General features: G+C 40.3%; 1 protein-coding gene across 2 annotated transcripts in view; it reads right to left on the minus strand.

Annotated features, from left to right (window-relative positions):
• LHFPL6 (LHFPL tetraspan subfamily member 6) overlaps positions 1-18,832 on the minus strand; it is a 258,848-nt gene that overhangs the window by 24,952 nt on the left and 215,064 nt on the right. For both annotated transcript variants that reach the window (XM_001147653.8, XM_016925216.4), the window contains exon 3: positions 10,406-10,504. In XM_001147653.8, the coding sequence (XP_001147653.1) occupies positions 10,406-10,504 (99 nt within the window). The remainder of the gene's footprint in view (positions 1-10,405; positions 10,505-18,832) is intronic.

Below are 18,832 nucleotides of genomic sequence, written 5' to 3' on the forward strand. Positions count from 1 at the left end.
AAACATCCAGTTGCTAACCCAAAGCAGCTTACTTAGCCAGATATCAATTAAGTATTAATAACATCTCCACCTATCCAAAACATGACCCCAAATCAGGAGGTTAAAAACTACTAGCCAGAACATATAAACATCAATGCTTCAAAGATGTAAAATCCAGCAAGGCATGGTGGCTCATGCTTGTAACCCCAGCACTTTGGGAGGCCGAGGCGGGTGGGTCACTCACTTGAGGCCAGGAGTTCGAGACCTGCCTGGCCATCATGGTGAAACCCTGTCTCTACTAAGAATTACAAAAATTAGCCGGGCATTGTTGTGCATACCTGTAATCCCAACTATTTGGCAGGGCGAGGCAGGAAAATCACTTGAGCCCAGGAGGCAAAAGTTGCAGTGGGCGACGGAGGAAAAAAAAAAATACAGGCTGGGCATGGTGGCTCACGCCTATAACCTCAGCACTTTGGGAGGCTGAGGCGGGCAGATAACGAGGTCAAGAGATCAAGACCATCCTGGCCACCATGGTGAAACCCTGTCTCTACTAAAAATACAAAAATTAGCTGGGTCTGGTGGTGCATGCCTGTAGTCCCAGCAACTCAGGAGGCTGAGGCAGGAGAATCTCTTGAACCTGAAAGGTGGAGGTTGCAGCGAGCCAAGATCACGCCACCGCACTCCAGCCTGGCAACAGAGTGAGACTCCGTCTCAACAACAACAATAACAACATCAAAAAAGACACAAAATCCTCAGAAAAAAGGACTGAAGATTGTTCCTTCATAGTATGATTTTAAAATGATTTATGATCTTTAGAAAGGGCACAAATTAGAAGTGAGAGAATAAAAAGAGACAGGCATCATTAATGACTGCAATGAATAATCAATAACTGTGACATAAAACAATTGCAACGCAACAACAAAACCAGAAAGAACAAAAAAATTATTTCAGTCTTGATTTCTTAGTACAAGGGCAACAGCATTCTATAAATGTCCACAGCTCTCAGGAATGACTATTTGACAACAGAGCCACTAATGATAAAAAGGGGCTTCTTTCTGTTTTATATTTTATATATTCTGGCTGAAATGATGGGAAAGAATATAATGGTTGAGAACACATAATACAAAAAATAATTAGAATGAAACAGCTCAATTTCCTAAATGTCCTTAAGTACTTTACATCTGAAAAGGCAAACTCAGGTACGTCTTTTTTTTTTTAAACTAATAAAAGGACAACATTGAAAAAAAAAAAGAAGAATCTTTAAAAGAGAGACTAGCATATTCTCCCCAATAGTTTTGTAACCATATCTCAAGAAATCTTATTTCCCACAGGTTTTCTAAGAGATTTCCTTTTTCCCGCGATTGCTTGAATTTCCCTGCTATAAATCTCTGCAAGCCACTGAATGAAGCTTTACAAAGGCATAAATAAAAGAGTAGGAACGATCCACACTGAAATAACCAAGCCAAAATAGACTTGAGAAAAAAAGAATGTAGAGCAATTTTTTTTTCCACCTATCAGGGTATCCGGTTCTTTAAATGATTACCCTGACTTGGTTTTTAAATATTTTTCTGGGAGGTGGTTAGGCCATTAGTCCCTTAAAGAGTGATGCCATGATTCTTGGTAGGATATCAGTGGCCAAATATATACAGAAACATGATGGCAGCTGCTGTTTCTGTGATCAAAAATTCATACTTCCTCCCTCCCTCCCTTCCTTCCTTCACCCTTTCCTTTCCTCTCATTCTCCCTCTCAATTTTTTAACCATTCAATAGATGGCAGATATACGGCATGCCAGTAAGAATTATGTCTATCTTATTCACAATTTTGTTTGTGGCACAACTTTTGTTGCCTAGAATGTGCTTACTAAATATTTGCTGAGGAAGTAAGTGAATCTATTGAACACCAAACATCAAGCTAGGCACCGAGGTTGAAAAATCCTATCCCACAGGTTCATCTGGGATCTGCAAAGCTGTGTTTAGGGAAGCAGATCAAATTGAATCTATGATTGTACAGAGTGGGGTCCTTTTTCCCAAAGCAGGACAAGAGGTGTTTACTAAGTTATAAAGTAGAAATGTTCCTGCTCTGATTTTGATAATGTGGAACCCACTGGAATGGGCAGGTTGAATGAACGTCCCTGAAAAAATGTGGCATTCTCCCTACTTCCAGAGTAAAGGCAGAAAACTCTTCACCTGATGGAAAGAGGCCCCTAAGAAAGGCTGAGTAACCAGAAAAGCTTATTATTGTTGCCTTATGGGTGCCTGAACACTTTGCTCAGTCATGTCATCACTGGCCAGGGTGGCCTTCCTTGGCCGCGGAAGTTTCCCTGCATCATTTGGAGCCAAGTTCCTGAGTGCCCCCATGGGTTCCTATGCAATTTGGGTCTTTGTTGAATTCACAGCAGCTGCTTGGCTTTCCTGTGATTCTGTGCTAGAGCTCTGGGTGAGGAAATCCAGGCTCATGCTGGACCTTCTAAATGACTTCCAGTGACTTGGATTTAAGTGTCAAAAGTTTAGAAAATATTCAGTTAATAGTCATTTGGGAGGTAGGACATCATTGCTGCATTAACGGCCTTAAATTTGCCTACATTTCAATGCATGTTCAATACCTTACTATTAACCAGCCTCCCAAATAGCAATCTCAAAATGGAATAATCCATTTACTCTAAGCAATGACCAGTGCATCAAGTGTTAGGAGTCTCTTCCTGAGCTGAGTGACAGACACTTTAACTGCCGCTCTCCGCAAACACTTGCTGCTTGAGTCAGGAGAACCCTGCTCTGGCACACAACGCAGATGCCTGCAGAAACTGCACAGAGCTGCCTGGCCTGCCTGAGCATGAAGCAACCCAAAAAGTCCACAGGAGTCATAGGAGCCTTCTAACTTCTGGCCAAAATGAAGCGAGTCATATTAAATGTCACAGAGACCAATAGCAGGTTCTCTTGCTTGAGAAGCATCCACTAACACCAAGAGCTCAAAATTTTTTTAAAAAATTATACTTTTGTTTGCATTTTTACCCAGCTGACCTAGCCAGAAATTGCAAACAGATTTTTCTCAAGTATGATTAGATTTGAGAGGCAAGACGGCATGAGTCAGGAGTCAAAGAGCTAAAGGATATGTGTCTAAAGAGATGTGGGACAGTCAGTGTTCAGATTAGAGTAGAAGAGATTTCTTCCTTTGATTGAAAATTGGAAGAAACAGACTCTCATCTTTATCAACACTGGGAGGCTCTGAGTTTCCAGTTTACGGCACTGCTCTTAAGAAGCCACCAGCATAATTTCAAGAACAGGAACCATGATGGCTTCTTAATCAAATTAAATAGCAAAATGAAAGCAATAATTACTCAAATTTACTTGGCAAAATAGCGAGACAAATTAATTGAAACACTACTTTTGATCACAAGGATATAATTAGAAAAGTCTTTGGTGGATGAGAATATCTCTGAGGCATGAATTAAATCAATTGGATAACCTGATTATAAAGCCCTTATGCTTAATGGGTAAACCCAAACTTACTGTTGTGGAATGTAAAAGGAAGAATAAAGATTGATCAGCAAATATGCATTTAAATGGTCCTGTCCAACCGCAAACATTACTGGGCTTTTATTATGTGCCAGATGCTGTGACGCTATGTATTCTTATCATTTATACTGTTTTATTCTCTCAAAAAGCAATAAATAAAAATCAGCATTATTAACACCTGCCACGACTGTCCCTCTGTCCACAACCACAGGCTACACTGATGGTAGGACCACAGACAGTGAAGTCTGACAAAAGAAAGAAAAGACTAAAATGCCTTTTCTCCTTTTTATCTCATCTTCCTCTTACAAATCCCACTACTTCTCAGTAAAATCAAATCTTATAAAACTCTAAGTGCATCTAAGCTGAACCATACGAAGCACGTGGCATTCCCTGGCAGCCATTATCCCTTTGAGTGGACACACGACAAAGTTGGCCCAATTAGAGTGAGGAGAGAGACTCTGATTCCATTTCTGGGGAGAAGCTTGTCCTCTCCTTTTGGCATGAACAAGGATGTTTAAAGCCACAAGTGCCAAACACTCTTACAACCATGGGGAGAACTAACATCAAAATGAAGCCAGCCTACAGATGGTGGATGGTTACAGCCAGTCTACAGACAGTTCTTCCTGAATATGGGCCCTGGAAAACATCTTTGAGCTCCTGAGTCAGTCAAGTCTGTAGCTGACCTTAGCTCCTGCCTTGCTACAATAAGAGATCTCACATGTCTTCTTTGTTTTGGCCTGTTTGAGCCAGACTTTTATAACCTAAACCTAAAGCATCCTAGTCTATAGAAAACATAATGAATGTTTGTTAAGCAAGGCAAGTACAAAACAAAAAATACTTTTCTATACAACTAAGGGCGATTTTTTTCAAAGTATGCTCACTGACCACTTGCACCTAAATCACATTGGATACTTGTTTAAACCGCAAATGAAAGAATTATGCAGCCTGTCTGAATTCTTGTTTCTCTGTTTTAAAAAATGTGTGGATTCACACCTACTCCTTGCTTCTTCATAAATTAGTGTGATCCAAAAGTAAGCAGAGTAACAGACTTCGATTTGTGAAAGTGAATACTTTTGCAAGATTGCTTCAGAGCCCTGCACTTAATAAAATATAAAAACGCTTGAGAATCAATAGGATTATAAGATTGTTTTTAAGTCATATAAAAAATTCTCTCCAATTCTCCTTTCTAAGGAAAAGAGGTATTTTTTAAAGTAGGTTCTTTCAGATTCCTACACATTATACTACAACTACAAATGTGAGGTTTTTATGAAATCCTTCTTGCCTAACTATTACTTACATTTTTGAACTCAGTTTAAATGTTCTGACCTTGGGAGGCTCTTCAAGTATTATTTTGTACCATGGCTGATACTTGGAATTAAAACCTGTCCAAACAGGGAAGCAGTACATAAAGTAGCCTCCTTCCTGACTTTTTCTCCTGCCCTCTCTGCAACCTATCTCTCCATGTCACCCCAGACCACATGCAGACTCAAACCCTTTACCTACCTAAATCCTACAAGGGCTGAGAGCTCCGCCTGTATAATACTTCCTGAGGAAGCTCACAGGTGAGGTTAGGTCCCCTTGAAATATGCGATAGCAACTAAATACAAGTCAGGCTACTTTCATTTGTGAGAGTAAACAGGCCTCAAACATCACCCAATATGGAAACAAATTACTGTGTTTTTTGTTTCCATAAAACACAGGCTGGATGTTCCTAGGGAAGGCCAGCTTCAGTGATGACTGCTCCACAGACTGGTTTCTCTGCCCACTCCTCTGCAGGCTGCTTACTCCTGCAGGTCCCCATGGTCAGAGGGGGCTGTCAGAGGGGGTGAGCCAGGAATGTGTGGCCTCTCCCTTAGGCATAGGATCCCTTCTTCCCCAAGATGCCTCTAGACTCACTGGTCCAAATGAGCCTACGCGTTCCCATTCTATGTCAGTGTTAGCAGTGGGCTGACAAAGGCTGAGGCACAGTGCTTGCCACCTTCCTTCCCACTGCCACTCAACAAGAAAATTGTAGTATTTATACAGCGTACTAAGGGTAATTGGATGGGGCTGCTCAGTGCAGTCTTCAACTATCCTGGGTCCTGACCAGCTGCCTTGAGAGCCGCAGGGATCAATAAATGAGCACAGCTGAAATGTAACCATTTCTGGCACACCAGAGGTATTCTTTGCTTGAGATCAGGGATTGTCAAACTATGGCTCCACTGCTTGCTTTTGTAAATAAAGTTTAATTGGCAAGCAGCTAACAAACATGAGAAAATGTTCAACATCACTAATTATCAAAGAAATGGAAAACCACAATGAGAGATACCCTTTCACACCAGTCAGAATGGCTATTATTAAAAAGTCAGAAAACAACAGATGCTGGCGAGGCTATGGAGAAAAATGAATGCTTATACACTGTTGGTGGGAATGTAAATTAGTTCAGCCACTGTGGAAAGCAGTTTGGAGATTTCTCAAAGAACTTAATAAAGAACTACCATTCAACCCAGCAATCCCATTACTGGATATATATACAAAAGAAAATAAATCATTCTACCAAAAAGATTCATGTACCCCATATGTTCTTCAAAGTACTCTTCACAATAGCAAGGACATGGAATTAACCTAGGTGTCCATCAATGGTGGATTGGATAAAGAAAATGTAGTACTCCACACCATGGAATACTACACAGCCATAAAAAGGAATGAAATAATGTCCTTTGCAGCAACATGGATACAACTGGAAGCCATTATCCTAAGGAGTAAATACAAAAACAGAAAACCAAATATTGCATGTTCTCATGTATATTAATAAGTGGGAGCTAAACACTAAGTACTCATGGACATATATGTGGCCAACAATAGACACTGGGGACTACTATGAGGGAAGGGACGGAGGGGGCAAGGGTTGAAAACTAACTCTTGGGCATTATGCTCATTAGCTGGGTGATTAGATCAATCATACCCAAAATCTCAGCATCAAGCAATACACTCATGTAAGAAACTTGCACATGTACCCACTGAATCTAAAATAAAAGTTGAAATTATAAAAAAAAAAAATAAAGTTCTATTGGGGCCATCTATCTTTTCTGCAGAGTTAAGTAGCTGCAATAGAGACCATATAACTCACAAAGCTGAAGATATTATCTGACCCTTTATAGAAGTGTTTGCCAACCTCTGGCTTAGATGCAACAACTAGTGTGGAATAATGTCAGCAAGTCAACCACAATTTCCATTCTAGCACCCAACACTTTTCCTTTCTAACATACTTCACATTTATATTATCTTTTTGAACATCTGCCTCCCTTGCTAATTTAAGTTCCCTGAGGGCAGTGAATAGTGTCATTTTTTATTCATTGCTGATGCCACATCCCCAGCACCTAGCCCATGGGCTGGCTCATTATAAGCACTCCATAAATATTTGTTGGCTGACTAATTGAGATAAATGCACTACTTAAATAATCTTCTATGTAGGAGCAAAAGCAATTATTTCTTTCAGGATGCTCCAGATCAGAGAGTAACAACATATCAAAAACAGCACGTCAACAAAGAGACACGTATTCTCCAATAAGAAGGGCATGAGCTTTAATAACATTAACATTTCACAACCTTTGGGAGGAAGATGTGTCTACGTGCTGTCTCCCTTGAGAAGAGGCAGAAACAAACTTGGATTCTCAGAATCTGAGAGGCAAGGTGTGGCAGAGGCAAGCAGCGTGTTTGCTGGAGCCATCTTAACCAAGAATGCTCACTCATGACCTCATGCTGCAGCCCACCAGCTACAGTTCCAGGTACCCTCCCTATTTAACTTCATAATTTGTGACTCCACTAGGTCACTGAAGCTCAACTTTCATTAGTGTTCAGGGGAACAGTAATGATTTCTAAAAGGTAGAAAGCATAGAGAGTGAACAGGGATGGGCCAGGCAGGGTGGCTCATGCCCATAATCCCAGCACTTTGGGAGGCTGAGGTGGGTGGATCACTTGAGGTCAGGGGTTCGAGACTAGCCTGGCCAACACGGCGAAACCCCATCTCTACCAAAAATATAAAAATTAGCTGGGCCTGGTGGCGGGTGCCTGTAATCTCAGCTACTTAGGAGGCTGAGGCATGAGAATCGCTTAACCTGGGAGGCGGAGGTTGCAGTGAGCTGAAATCTCTCCACTGCACTCCAGCCTAGGCGAGAGAGTGAGACTTTGTCTCAAAAAAAAAAAAAAGGAAAGTGAAGTGGGATGGGCCTAGAGATATCTCTATGCCACACTTTCTCTTTAGGTCTTCTTTTCAAAGAATAGATAACAGAGTCCACAAAGATAACAGTAACCTAGAGAAACAGACCTTGATAAACCCCAAAAAACTTATGCAGTGGACCTAGAACTCATTTTATCTGTGGATGATGCCAGTTTTTTTTTTCTCATTAACCAATCTAAGGAAATTTAGAAACGCATGATCAGAAATGAAAACAACTTTATAGTTTTTTAAATTGCCAGAATGGTTTTAGAGTGCATAATAACATTAAAAAACAATTACCACTAGTAAAGAGGCAAGTATTTTTCAACGTTTAGTTTGACATTCAAAGTTTTATTCCACAATGCTGGGGACATACAAAATACTGAGGTGCAGTAATGAAAATTGCAATAACAGGACCTGAACTTCATTATAATCTGCTAATTAATATAGCAATACACAATAACAACAGGTCAGCATACACAGGATCATGATCAAGTTGAGGCCTGTGTCGAACAGCCAAGAATGCCTCAAACACCAGGGAAAGAAAAATGCCAAGCACTGTATTAAAATATCTCCCCTAGACACAGTTTGCTTTCCAAAAAAAAGCTGGCAGTCAGCTTTGCATGCCAGCATTTCAGCATTTTTTCCCCTTCTCTACATTTATGGCAAACCCAAACTAAACCAGATTTAGGAAAGCCTTGTCATCAAAGAGGGAAGAATAGGTAAAAGGAAATCTCTTATTTGTTTTATCCATGCAAATTAGGTGGTATTTAGAACAGTCTTCTCTACTAGAAGAGCCAGTATTATATTCGATGGAAGTAGGGTGGTTGTCACCCATGAAGTCAAATAAAAATTGCTTCATTTTTTCATTTTCAAATTCACAGACCTTTAATACTTTTTTTCTGTCCCTTTTTCTCAGAATCTAACAGAATTTTTTTTCATAGATGTTCTAACATAAAAATTTAAAATTAATATTTGGAATATAGTAATACTGCCATTAGATCAATTCCCTCACAATTTTTCTTCTTAAAGTATTTAATGTAAAAAGTAGATGTCTAAGTTAGTAACTGACTATGTACTAATTATCAGAATCTCAGTCTGTCCATCCATATAGTAGGGGAAAATATATTTGCTATCACTTGGCAATGATGGGCTTCAGGACATGCTACCCTAAAATGCAGCACCTTGACATTTGAGAAAGCAGCAGAAGCAGGAAAGTCTCTCTCACCTTCCCCTGCTGCCCTTCTCTCCTAAAGCAGATCATAAAACCTAGAAAGGATTATCTGACCTTCCTCTGAAGCAGATCATAAAGCCATCACTGGAAAGACGCTCTCACCATACCCAGAAGAAAGGAATATTCTTATCTCCGGCAATACAAGGACACAGAGAGGAGTCTGAACAAACAGGTCTTGCTAAGTTCTGCAGTTTATTAACACTAGATCATACCCTCTTTGTCCAATCATACTTTTCCAGAACAATCCCACTTCTTCATTAAACCTAGCATAAAAAGTATACAGGTTTACCTGCCTCTCCAAGTCTTCATTTCTTTATGAAGGGTCCTATGTCATGAAAATTTTATTTTAAATGAATTTGTAGGCTTTTCTCTTGTTAATCTGCCTTTTATTATAGGAGCCTTAGGTTTGAATCTAGCAATGGGGAAGAGAAAATACATTTCTTTTCCCATACAATGATAAGTGTTTTATGGGTTCATATTCTTTGATCTAGTAACACCAATTCTAGAAAAAGATTCTAAGAAAATATTCAGTAGGAAAAGCACTTATATTCATTAAACTACTCATCATAACATGTCTTAAAACAACAGATACTGGAATAGACTAAATGCCCAGCTAGAAAGAAATAAGAAAGTGGTTAAGTAAATGTAGGTTTATCAAGCAAGTGAAATATTACCCAATTATTACAAATTAAAATGACGCAAACCATGGAGTATTCTGCAAAATATTTTATAGATTGCAACATAAGTAAGTAGACTACACTATGGTTACAAATGAGAACTACCTGAAATTTTCTTATTAGTCTGCAGAAAAACAAATTTGTGAGTTAAGAGCCTTTTATCAATGTGCAAACTCTCACCCAATCATCACATTTATCAGAGTAGCACCTGACTCTTCCTGTTGCTGGAATACCTGTGGTCTCCTGATGAGCTTTTCCCATTCTTTCCTTGTGCCTTTGCTATACTGTATTCCTCACCTGCAAAGTGCTTCCATCTAATCCTGATAATCCGTATGTAGCACTTTGTTCAAGACTGAACTCCATTCTCACCTCTTTCACAAAGTGGCCTTATTAGACCAACGATGTGAAATTGCTTTGAATTGCTTAGCTTGTATTATCATTTCCTTGACTATTTTGTTGTCGCCTCTTCTCAGACTGCAAATTCTACAGAATTATTTTTAGCCCATGCAATGGGTAAAAAATACGTGATTTTGAAAAATGAAGTGATCAATGAGTATAAACTCTTCGGGGCAGGGGCCATTTCTTATCTTTGTATCTACGATACTCATCATAGTACTGAGCAAACAGTAGATTATCAATAACTCTTCACTAAATAAATGGATACATTTATATTGTTACACGTGACTACTGGCTGTAATACCCAGGGAGGTTTTTCTTATCTGTCCCCTTTCCACTTTCTGCTTCTATGAAACATCAGATAAGGTTCTTTTTCTAAAAGGAGTGCCATCCATGAAGAGAGCTTACCCAGGTCAAACTGGCCAGAAGTGTAGCCACAAGTCTGCCGGACTTCCTCACTGTCCCAGCCCAAGGGATAGAGGGCACAGCCAGCACCAATCAACAAGCCTGCAAAGAGATAAGACAAGAGGGCTTTACCAGTGCTTCTCTGCATCACTAGATAAAGGTGGTGGGATCAATATTTAGCAATATAACAAGACCACAGCGTCTGCTTTTTAGACAGCACGAGCCACGACTCTTTTAAGCAATCTAAGGTCAGTTTGACTCCAACAACAATTTCAAGTCAGCTTAAAAGAAAAAAAAAACTTGACAGCTCAGTTTGGGTCCAACTTTGCCTTTTAAAGCATTAAAAGCCTTGCAAATCCTGTTTAGGAAATACAATTCAGAAGCTTTTTAAATCATTCTTGCAAAAAGCCAACCAATTCCACCATTAATCCATGCAAACAAGTATTTCAAGAGCAAGCAAAAGTTCCTAAAAGGTTATGATTTCTTATTCACTAGATTTTTGTTTCCTATTTAAGAATAAAATAGAATGATTCAGTGTTGTCAAATTTTCCCAGGGGCAGAAAGAACATAAAGAGTTTCATGAATGGCCTCAGCACATTCATCAAACCTCTGAACTGTACTGCCCATTATTAGGCGATGTGGAGAATCACTGAGCATCCACGCATCTCAGAAAGTCTCAGGAAGACAGACATTTGTCATAATCTAAGCACCCCTTGCTGCTAAAACCAAAAGTTTTGATGACTAAACTAAAGAAAGTGATGGTTTTATCTTAATATAGATTAAGTTATCCTGGCAGCACTCTCTGAGCTGACAGCTTTCAATTGGTGAGTCTTTAGTTTGCATCAAAGCCTAACATGGTTTTACAAGAAGCTAAACGAGATTTAAGCACTCACTATTTGAATTTGTGGGCTAATCTGAAAGTAAGATCTTGTTGTGTCAATCACAGGTGTTATCAACATCTGTGAGTACCACAAATGTGCTGAACCCATAGGACCAACAGATACATAGTCTAAGGTTGGGGAAGTGGCTTATCAGGTGCTAAATGACAGAGCCCCCTAAATAGGAAAATCCATTAATATGGTAACGTGGAGGCGGACGGCAGGGCCCGGAATGTATCTAGGAAAAGAGATCTTCAATATTTCTGCACCAAGTCCCTTCCGGGTCTTCTTTTGTCTTTTTCCTCCCTACCCCAGTCTGTCACCCCTGGTGGATAAATTGAGCAGTAGTAATCCATACAAATAATCTGTTTCCTCACATGTAACTAAAGGAGAGCTAGCTACTTTCCATCCCTGTCCTCAACTACCCTGAGGAGCTCTAAGGAAAGGCCTCCCTCACCCCCACACCCATCCTGATACATTTCCTACCCTGGTAATGCTTTCCCCAGTCTGCCCCTTGGTTGACATGAAGGGCCTTCTATATGCAAGGCAGAGGGCCATCTACTTGTGGGAGTGCTAGAAAGAATGATTGAAACTATGAATCACTAGTCTCAGGATGTCCTACATGCAACTGCATAAATATGAATTATGTTGAAGCTGAAGAATAATCTAGAAAGCAGTTATACAAGCTTTTGCTGACGAGGCAAATGTCCTAGTGGCCAATTTCCTTAGGCTTTTCCCCTTGGGATAGAATGTACAGCATTCTAAAGACAACTCCAAACTAGTTTTGGGCACCATTAAGTAAAGAAATTATTAATGAGGATGCCAAGCTTTGTGCAAAATGAATTCCATGAATGTTTAATAAACAATGAGGTATCATGTCTGCGATACTCAGTTCTTAAATTAATAGGTAGCACCACTTTCTGAGAAGATCTTGTGAACAATTTTTTTTAAAGGATGACAAATGCAGAAAGGCATCTGGACAAGAAGTATTTAAGTGTAAGAAAAATGAAAAATAGTAACATTTAAGCCAGGGGGCCCCAACCCCCGAGCCATGAACCAGTATGGGTCCATGGTCTGTTAGGAAATGGGCCACAGAGCAGAAGGTGAGCAGCAGGCAAGCAAGTAAAGTTTCATCTGTATTTACAGCCACTCCCCATTGCTCACATTACCACGTGAGCTCTGCCTCCTGTCAGATCAGTGGTGGCATCAGTTTTTTTTTTTTTTTTTTTTTGAGACAGAGTCTCGCACTGTCATCCAGGCTGGAGTGCAGTGGTGCAATCTAAGCTCACTGCAACCTCTGCCTCCCCGTCTCTGCCTCCTGAGTAGCTGGGATTACAGGTGGCTGCCACTGCACCCAGCTAATTTTTGTATTTTTAGTAGAGATGGGGTTTCACCAGGTTGACCAGGCTGATCTAGAACTCCTGACCACAGGTGATCCGCCTGCCTCAGCCTCCTAAAGTCCTGGGATGACAGGTGTGAACCACTGTGCCCGGCCTAGCATTAGATTCTTGTAGGAGCACGAACCCTATTGTGAACTATGCATGCAAGGGATCTAGGTTGCATGCTCCTTATGAGAATCTAATGCCTGATGATCTCTCACTGTCTCCCATCACCCTGAGATGGGACTGTCTAGTTGCAGGAAAATAGGCCCAGGGCTCTCACTGATTCTACATTATGGTGAGTTGTATATTTATTTCATTATATAATCACAGTGTAATAATAATAGAAATAAAGTCCACACTAAATGTAATGTGCTTGAATCATCCTGAAACCACCCTCCTCCACTCAGTCCGTGGAAAAATTGTCTTCCATGAAACTGGTCCGTGGTGTAAAAAAGGTTGGGGATTTCTGACTTAAGCCATCAGTAATTTCCTCTTTACCTGACAAGTAAATGAAAAACAGTTTTATTTGCTAATGTTCATTACGAGTAAAAACTATGTGCCATGAAGTCATGAAAACACCTAGTCTGGCCCAGTCTTATGCTAGTCACTTTGGGACACTAAATAGAAAGGAGCTTACATATGGAACACTTAGGCCAGGGGCTCTCCAAGGGGCAGAACACTTGGCAGTCAGAGTCTTTTGTGGAATTCTGGGTTGTTTTTGTGATACTGTAACCAGGGACCTTGGTTTTAACAATCACCCACTTTCTTTTTCTTCCTTCTCTCCCCTCTCACCCTTTCATTCCTTCACTCTCTAGATACTCCCCTCCAACAACGCATGCTTATCTAATTGTGCTCTTGCTCTTGAAACAAACCAGGCTGGAACCCCATGGCAGAATCCTCCCACTTAGGAAGAGTTCCACCATTAGTCCACCATCACTGAAGTCAAGATAATGCCAACCAGACTTCTGGACAGGCAATTACCCAAGATGGCCATCAGAATGTTAAAATAAAACTTTAGACAAATTAAATTTAACAGAGTTTAATTGAGTAAGGGTTAAAAAAAATTCACAAATCAGGCAGCCTTCAGAATCATGGCAGATTCAGAGAGACTCCCGGGATACCTTCTGGTCAGAGCAAATTTATAGACAAAAAAAAAAAAAAAAAAAGGAAAGTGACATACAGAAACCAGAAGTGAGGTACAGAAACAGATGGATTGGTTACAGCTTGGTGTTTGACTTATCTGAACACAGTTTGAACAGTCAGCAGCATATGCGTTGTTGAAGTATGGATGCTGGGATTGGCTGAGATTGCAGCTATTGTTACAGAAGCATACTCCTAAATTAGGTTTTCTACTAAGTCTACTTACTTGTCTACCTACTAAATTAGGTTATGGTTCATCCTCAAGGACTTACGTATGGAAGTATGGAGGTTTTCTCAGGCCACATTTAGTTCAATTTAACAAGAACAAGATATACAGACTGTGTACCCTGCACTACTCCGGAATGTCTCCTATACCAAGTTTCCCTTTAAAAGTCCTATGGTAAATTTTAAAATGTAAGATGGTATTTAGAACACTAGATTGCCATCTTCTCAGGTTGCTGGTTTTCCGACTAAACCTGCTTTTCCTCCCACCAAACTTTGTCTCTTGCGTTCTGTCTGGCTTTCTACCGGCAAGCAGCCAAACCTAGAGTAGGTTACATTACTTTGTTTTTTGTTTGTTTGGTTGTTTTGTTTTGTTTTTTTGAGATGGAGTCTTGCTGTTTCCCAGGCTGGAGTGCAGTGGCGTGATCTTGGCTTACTCCCGGGTTCAAGCGATTCTCCTGCCTCAGCCTCCTGGGTAGCTGGGATTACAGGCGCGTACCCCCACGCCCAGCTGATTTTTGTATTTTTAGTGGAGACGGGGTTTCACCATGTTGGTCAGGTTGGTCTTGAACTCCTGACCTTGTGATCTGCCTGCCTCAGCCTCCCAAACTGCTGGGATTACAGGTGTGAGCCACTGCGCCCAGCCACATTACTTTGAAACGTAGATTCAACCATATAAATTAGGAACAATTTTATACACAGGAAATTTGTGGTACATGTATGAATTTTAAAAACATACCATGAACATATGCTCACATGTTTAAAAAGTTGTTCAGTGGAGGGCAACTAGCTTATCTGAATTTTTATATTAATATTTATGTAGCTCTTGTTTTGTCATCTGCTAGTATTTGCTAGCAGGAAAGAAACTGCAGACTCCAAAAATTTGAGAAACATTTCTGGGAGAAAAATGTACGTTACAAACCGTATGATCAGGCTAATTGGCTATCACAGTGATTAGGATATGTAGGTAAACATTTCAGTGGCCTCCCCACTAACTTGCTACCACCGTATGTTATGGTAAAAGGGAGTTTCAGACCAAATTTGGCCAAATATGCAACAAATGTTTATTAGTAAGCTGGCACGAAAAAGAGTCAGAAGACCAATTCTGTAAGCTCGGTGAAATCCAGTGACCTGCCCCCCTGCCCAACACAACTCCATCATATAGTCATTGTAACAAGGACCTCACTGAAATTTTCAACACTCAATGGACAAATATGAGACAGTTCAGGGAAACTTTAGGTCAGATCAGGCCACAATATTTTCCATTAAATGGAAGTGGAGAGGGAGCACAGGCCCAAAGAGAGAGATCTTAACCTGGACTGCCCCATGCAGTAGCCAATAGCCACAGGTAGCCCTTTAAGTTTAAATGTTAAGTTAATTAAGATTAAATACAACTCAAAAATTCAATCCCTCAGTTGCACCAGCTACATTTCAAGTGCTCAACAGCCACCTGCCACTAGTGGCTACCATATTGGACAGTGTAAATTAGACCATTTCCATAACTGTAGTTCTACTGGAGGATGGCTGTGCTAGATATAAGACACACTTTAAAAGAATGCTGGATTTGTCAGGTTCTTAGGCCTTAAGCCTGATGGTGCTTGTTAAGAATCAAAATCATCACTGCTCTTTAAAGTTCTTCCTTTTAGGTAGGGCTAGAGGTCAGGAAACTATATTTCATAAACTAGTGGGAGTTCTGGGTCATACTCTGTCAATAAGAAGCTCTCACGTGGAATATAAAAGATAAAAAGGATAAACTGGTATTCCACATTCACACCTGCAGCCAGGGGCAAGCCTTTCTGCAGACAGTAGACAGTGACATTTTGGGAGTGATTTCCAGGTGTCCCCCTCCTCATCACCCGCTAAGGATGGATTATCAGCTGTAGCTTCTTTTGATCCCAGCACTTCCTGATTTCCTGAATTCTTCAAAACAGCTTCTCTGACCTTCACTTTCTCAGACCTCTTAGTAGGTCTACAAAAAACGTTAAATCCCTGGGCTACAACCCTTCCTGCTGGAAATATCTGGAGTTGTTTCTCTTACTGGTCAAACTCTGACTGGTACATGCCCACTCACAAAAGGGCAGAAGAGCCAATACTGATCTTAATACCCCACCGTATTTCTTGAACATCATCCACTTCCTTAAGTAAAAATTATCTCGAAACACAATTTATGCTAATTATTAAACTTCTGGGGCAAGTATAGATAGCAATATTCTAAAGCTTTGCCTTTAAGCATGCCTGTGGTATGGTCTCTCGTTAGGAAATGTAACAGGCTAAGTAACCTCCCCTGAAATGTAGATTTCTGAAGAGGATACTTCAAATGTTAATTGATTGTCTTTTGGGGGAGGACTGAAGTCAACTAGCATTTTGTTGTCTATACTGAAGTACTATTTTGTAAAGTAGAGGCAATTAAATGTAAAAGTGAGAACATCTTTTTAATGGAAGAAATTTGCCATTGTTCATTTCCAGCAGTGTTAAATCTTAGCCCATGTTGTGGAAATCAATGTTTGATGGAAGCACAGTTTAGAAATCCCTGAATTAGATACCGCTTGGGTATTACACTGTATGCAGAAATAGAGCTCAGAAAATTTTCTGGAATTTGAAGTAATTGCCCAAATGATGTCTTAGTGACCTGACAGATTTTAATAGCTCTAGTTGCCTAATTTGCTTCTGGGGAGTATACGGCTCAATTAGAATCTCTAGCTCACAAGCTTTAATATTATTTACATGGGTTTTATTAGATTTCTAAACCCTGTGGTTACCACATGGGCTTAATTTCAACCAAATTCCTTTGTCACTGCCATAAAAGACAACATAAAAAAGGTGTCAGTTTCACACCTTTTGGAAATTTGTGCTTACGAGTGGAAGTGAGGAAAGATGTTGTGAAGCAAGCCAGCAACCTGAGGAAGGTGGGAACCAAGGTGGGTTGCAGGAAGAGGTGTGAGATCATTTGCAGCTACAAGCTCATTTGCAATTAAGAAGCAATCTATTTCTGCAACCCCCCAAAGATTTGCAACTTTTAAGGGGTCATAAGTCAATCACAAATTACAGCAAATTAGCTCAATCTTTAGTTTCTACCAGCACTTTGCTGCAATCAGCAATCTAGAGGCAAAAGGCCATGGGGAAGATTGTTTTTAAAGAGGTTTTAGGATTGTAGAGAGATGCTGCCTCCTAAAAAAGAAAAAGCAATAATCCAACAGATGACTTGATAATTCTTAAATTTGAAAAAGTTCATTTTAATAATGCATTGACTACTACACCATTTCCTCCTGAGTGCCCTGAGGTTTTTGGGTTCACGCTGTTCAAGGACAATTAAAATATTTTAAGAGCCAAGTCAGTGGAATGACCTCTAAGGAGAAGCCAGTGGGAATGGAAAAGAGCTGGCATAGACAATTACAAAAAGGTGGGCAATGCTGCTGTGATGAAAGTCTGTTCTTTAGCTCCAAATGGGCCCTTGGGCCCAAACGTGAGCTTGGATACACTGGCCGTAAACCACCTACAGGAGCGTTCCTAGTAGAAACTCTTCGATTTCACAAAATGCTAGAAATATCAGCCATGATACTAATTGTTTCTTTGAATTTGAGTGTGTGAAGTCTGAAGTCTGTAAAGAGCTCAGTGGTCAGAATAAGAACCTGGGGCTGGGAATTTTCCCTTCTGCAAAACTCTTTCTATTCAAACACAGTACTTAACACTTAGCCAGCGGACTATTAACATAACAATTCAGCTCCTGCCAAGAAGGCAAAACAAACCTCTAGTCAGCCAATGCCAATTACTCTCCACAGGTGGTAAGAATAGAGTCCTCATGTTAAACTCATAAAGCCTTATTTTTCCAGGCCAATCTTGAAAGTTTTTTTAATGTGATCTCACTTTTTTCCAGGACTATGGCTCCATTCTTTTTCCACTGTTTATTTTATTTTTTTAATGGAATGACTTTTTCCACCCTTGGCCCCTTGAGTGGTCACACCAGTGTTTCCCATCAATTCATCTTTTATGTTTTTTGGATACTTTTATCCATCCTCCAGTTCCTTTATCTTCCTTTCTGTGGTAAGCACCGAGGGAAATTGTTTTCTTTACTGTTCTCATGAAAGCTGCTCAATCTTGCAGTCTGTTATCTGAACTTCTCTTTGGAAGAGGTTGGCATGTTTCCATCTCAAATTCTCCATATGCTAATTGATGTACACGAGTTTTGTCCATTTTCATCCCTAGATAATGGCCCCTTTACAAAATGTAAGAACAAGAAATGTAACAATAAAACAAATACAGTGGTGGGGAAGGAACAAGAGCAGCGGTCAGCAGTGTAATTCTTCAGACCCTGGAAACTCAAGGAATACATTCTTTAGTCTACAAAAAAAAAAAGTCTTGGTTGCGTTCTAGTAAACCACACCTCCTATCAAAGGGCTTTCTGGAAACTGAGGCACAGAGAATGTAAGAAGCCTGTCCAAGGACACAGAGCTCAGATTAATCCCGGGCCAGGCCTGGATCCCAGGCCAGGGCTCTTTTTCCACCTATCATGATCTCAATGCTTGGACATAAGTCCACTCCACGGTCACACACTCACCACCCATAATCTGAGTTCAGCCAGAGACATGTTGTATTTGACCATCATGTTTTACTAAGTAGGACTTAGTATATCTAAGTCCAGATTTCTTGTATCTCTTGAATAATTGAAACGTACGTCAACACAGAGCCTGCAAGTAGCTGGCTGGAGCCAGGTCCTGGTCATCCTGTTAACTGCCTGCGTGCCCTGGCCAGACTCAAAGGCATTTCTGACTGGGGATCCCTGACTTACTGCACCTATTACTGGTTCTTTG

Source organism: Pan troglodytes, chromosome 14 (genome assembly GCF_028858775.2).
Source record: "Pan troglodytes isolate AG18354 chromosome 14, NHGRI_mPanTro3-v2.0_pri, whole genome shotgun sequence".
NCBI lineage: Eukaryota > Metazoa > Chordata > Mammalia > Primates > Hominidae > Pan > Pan troglodytes.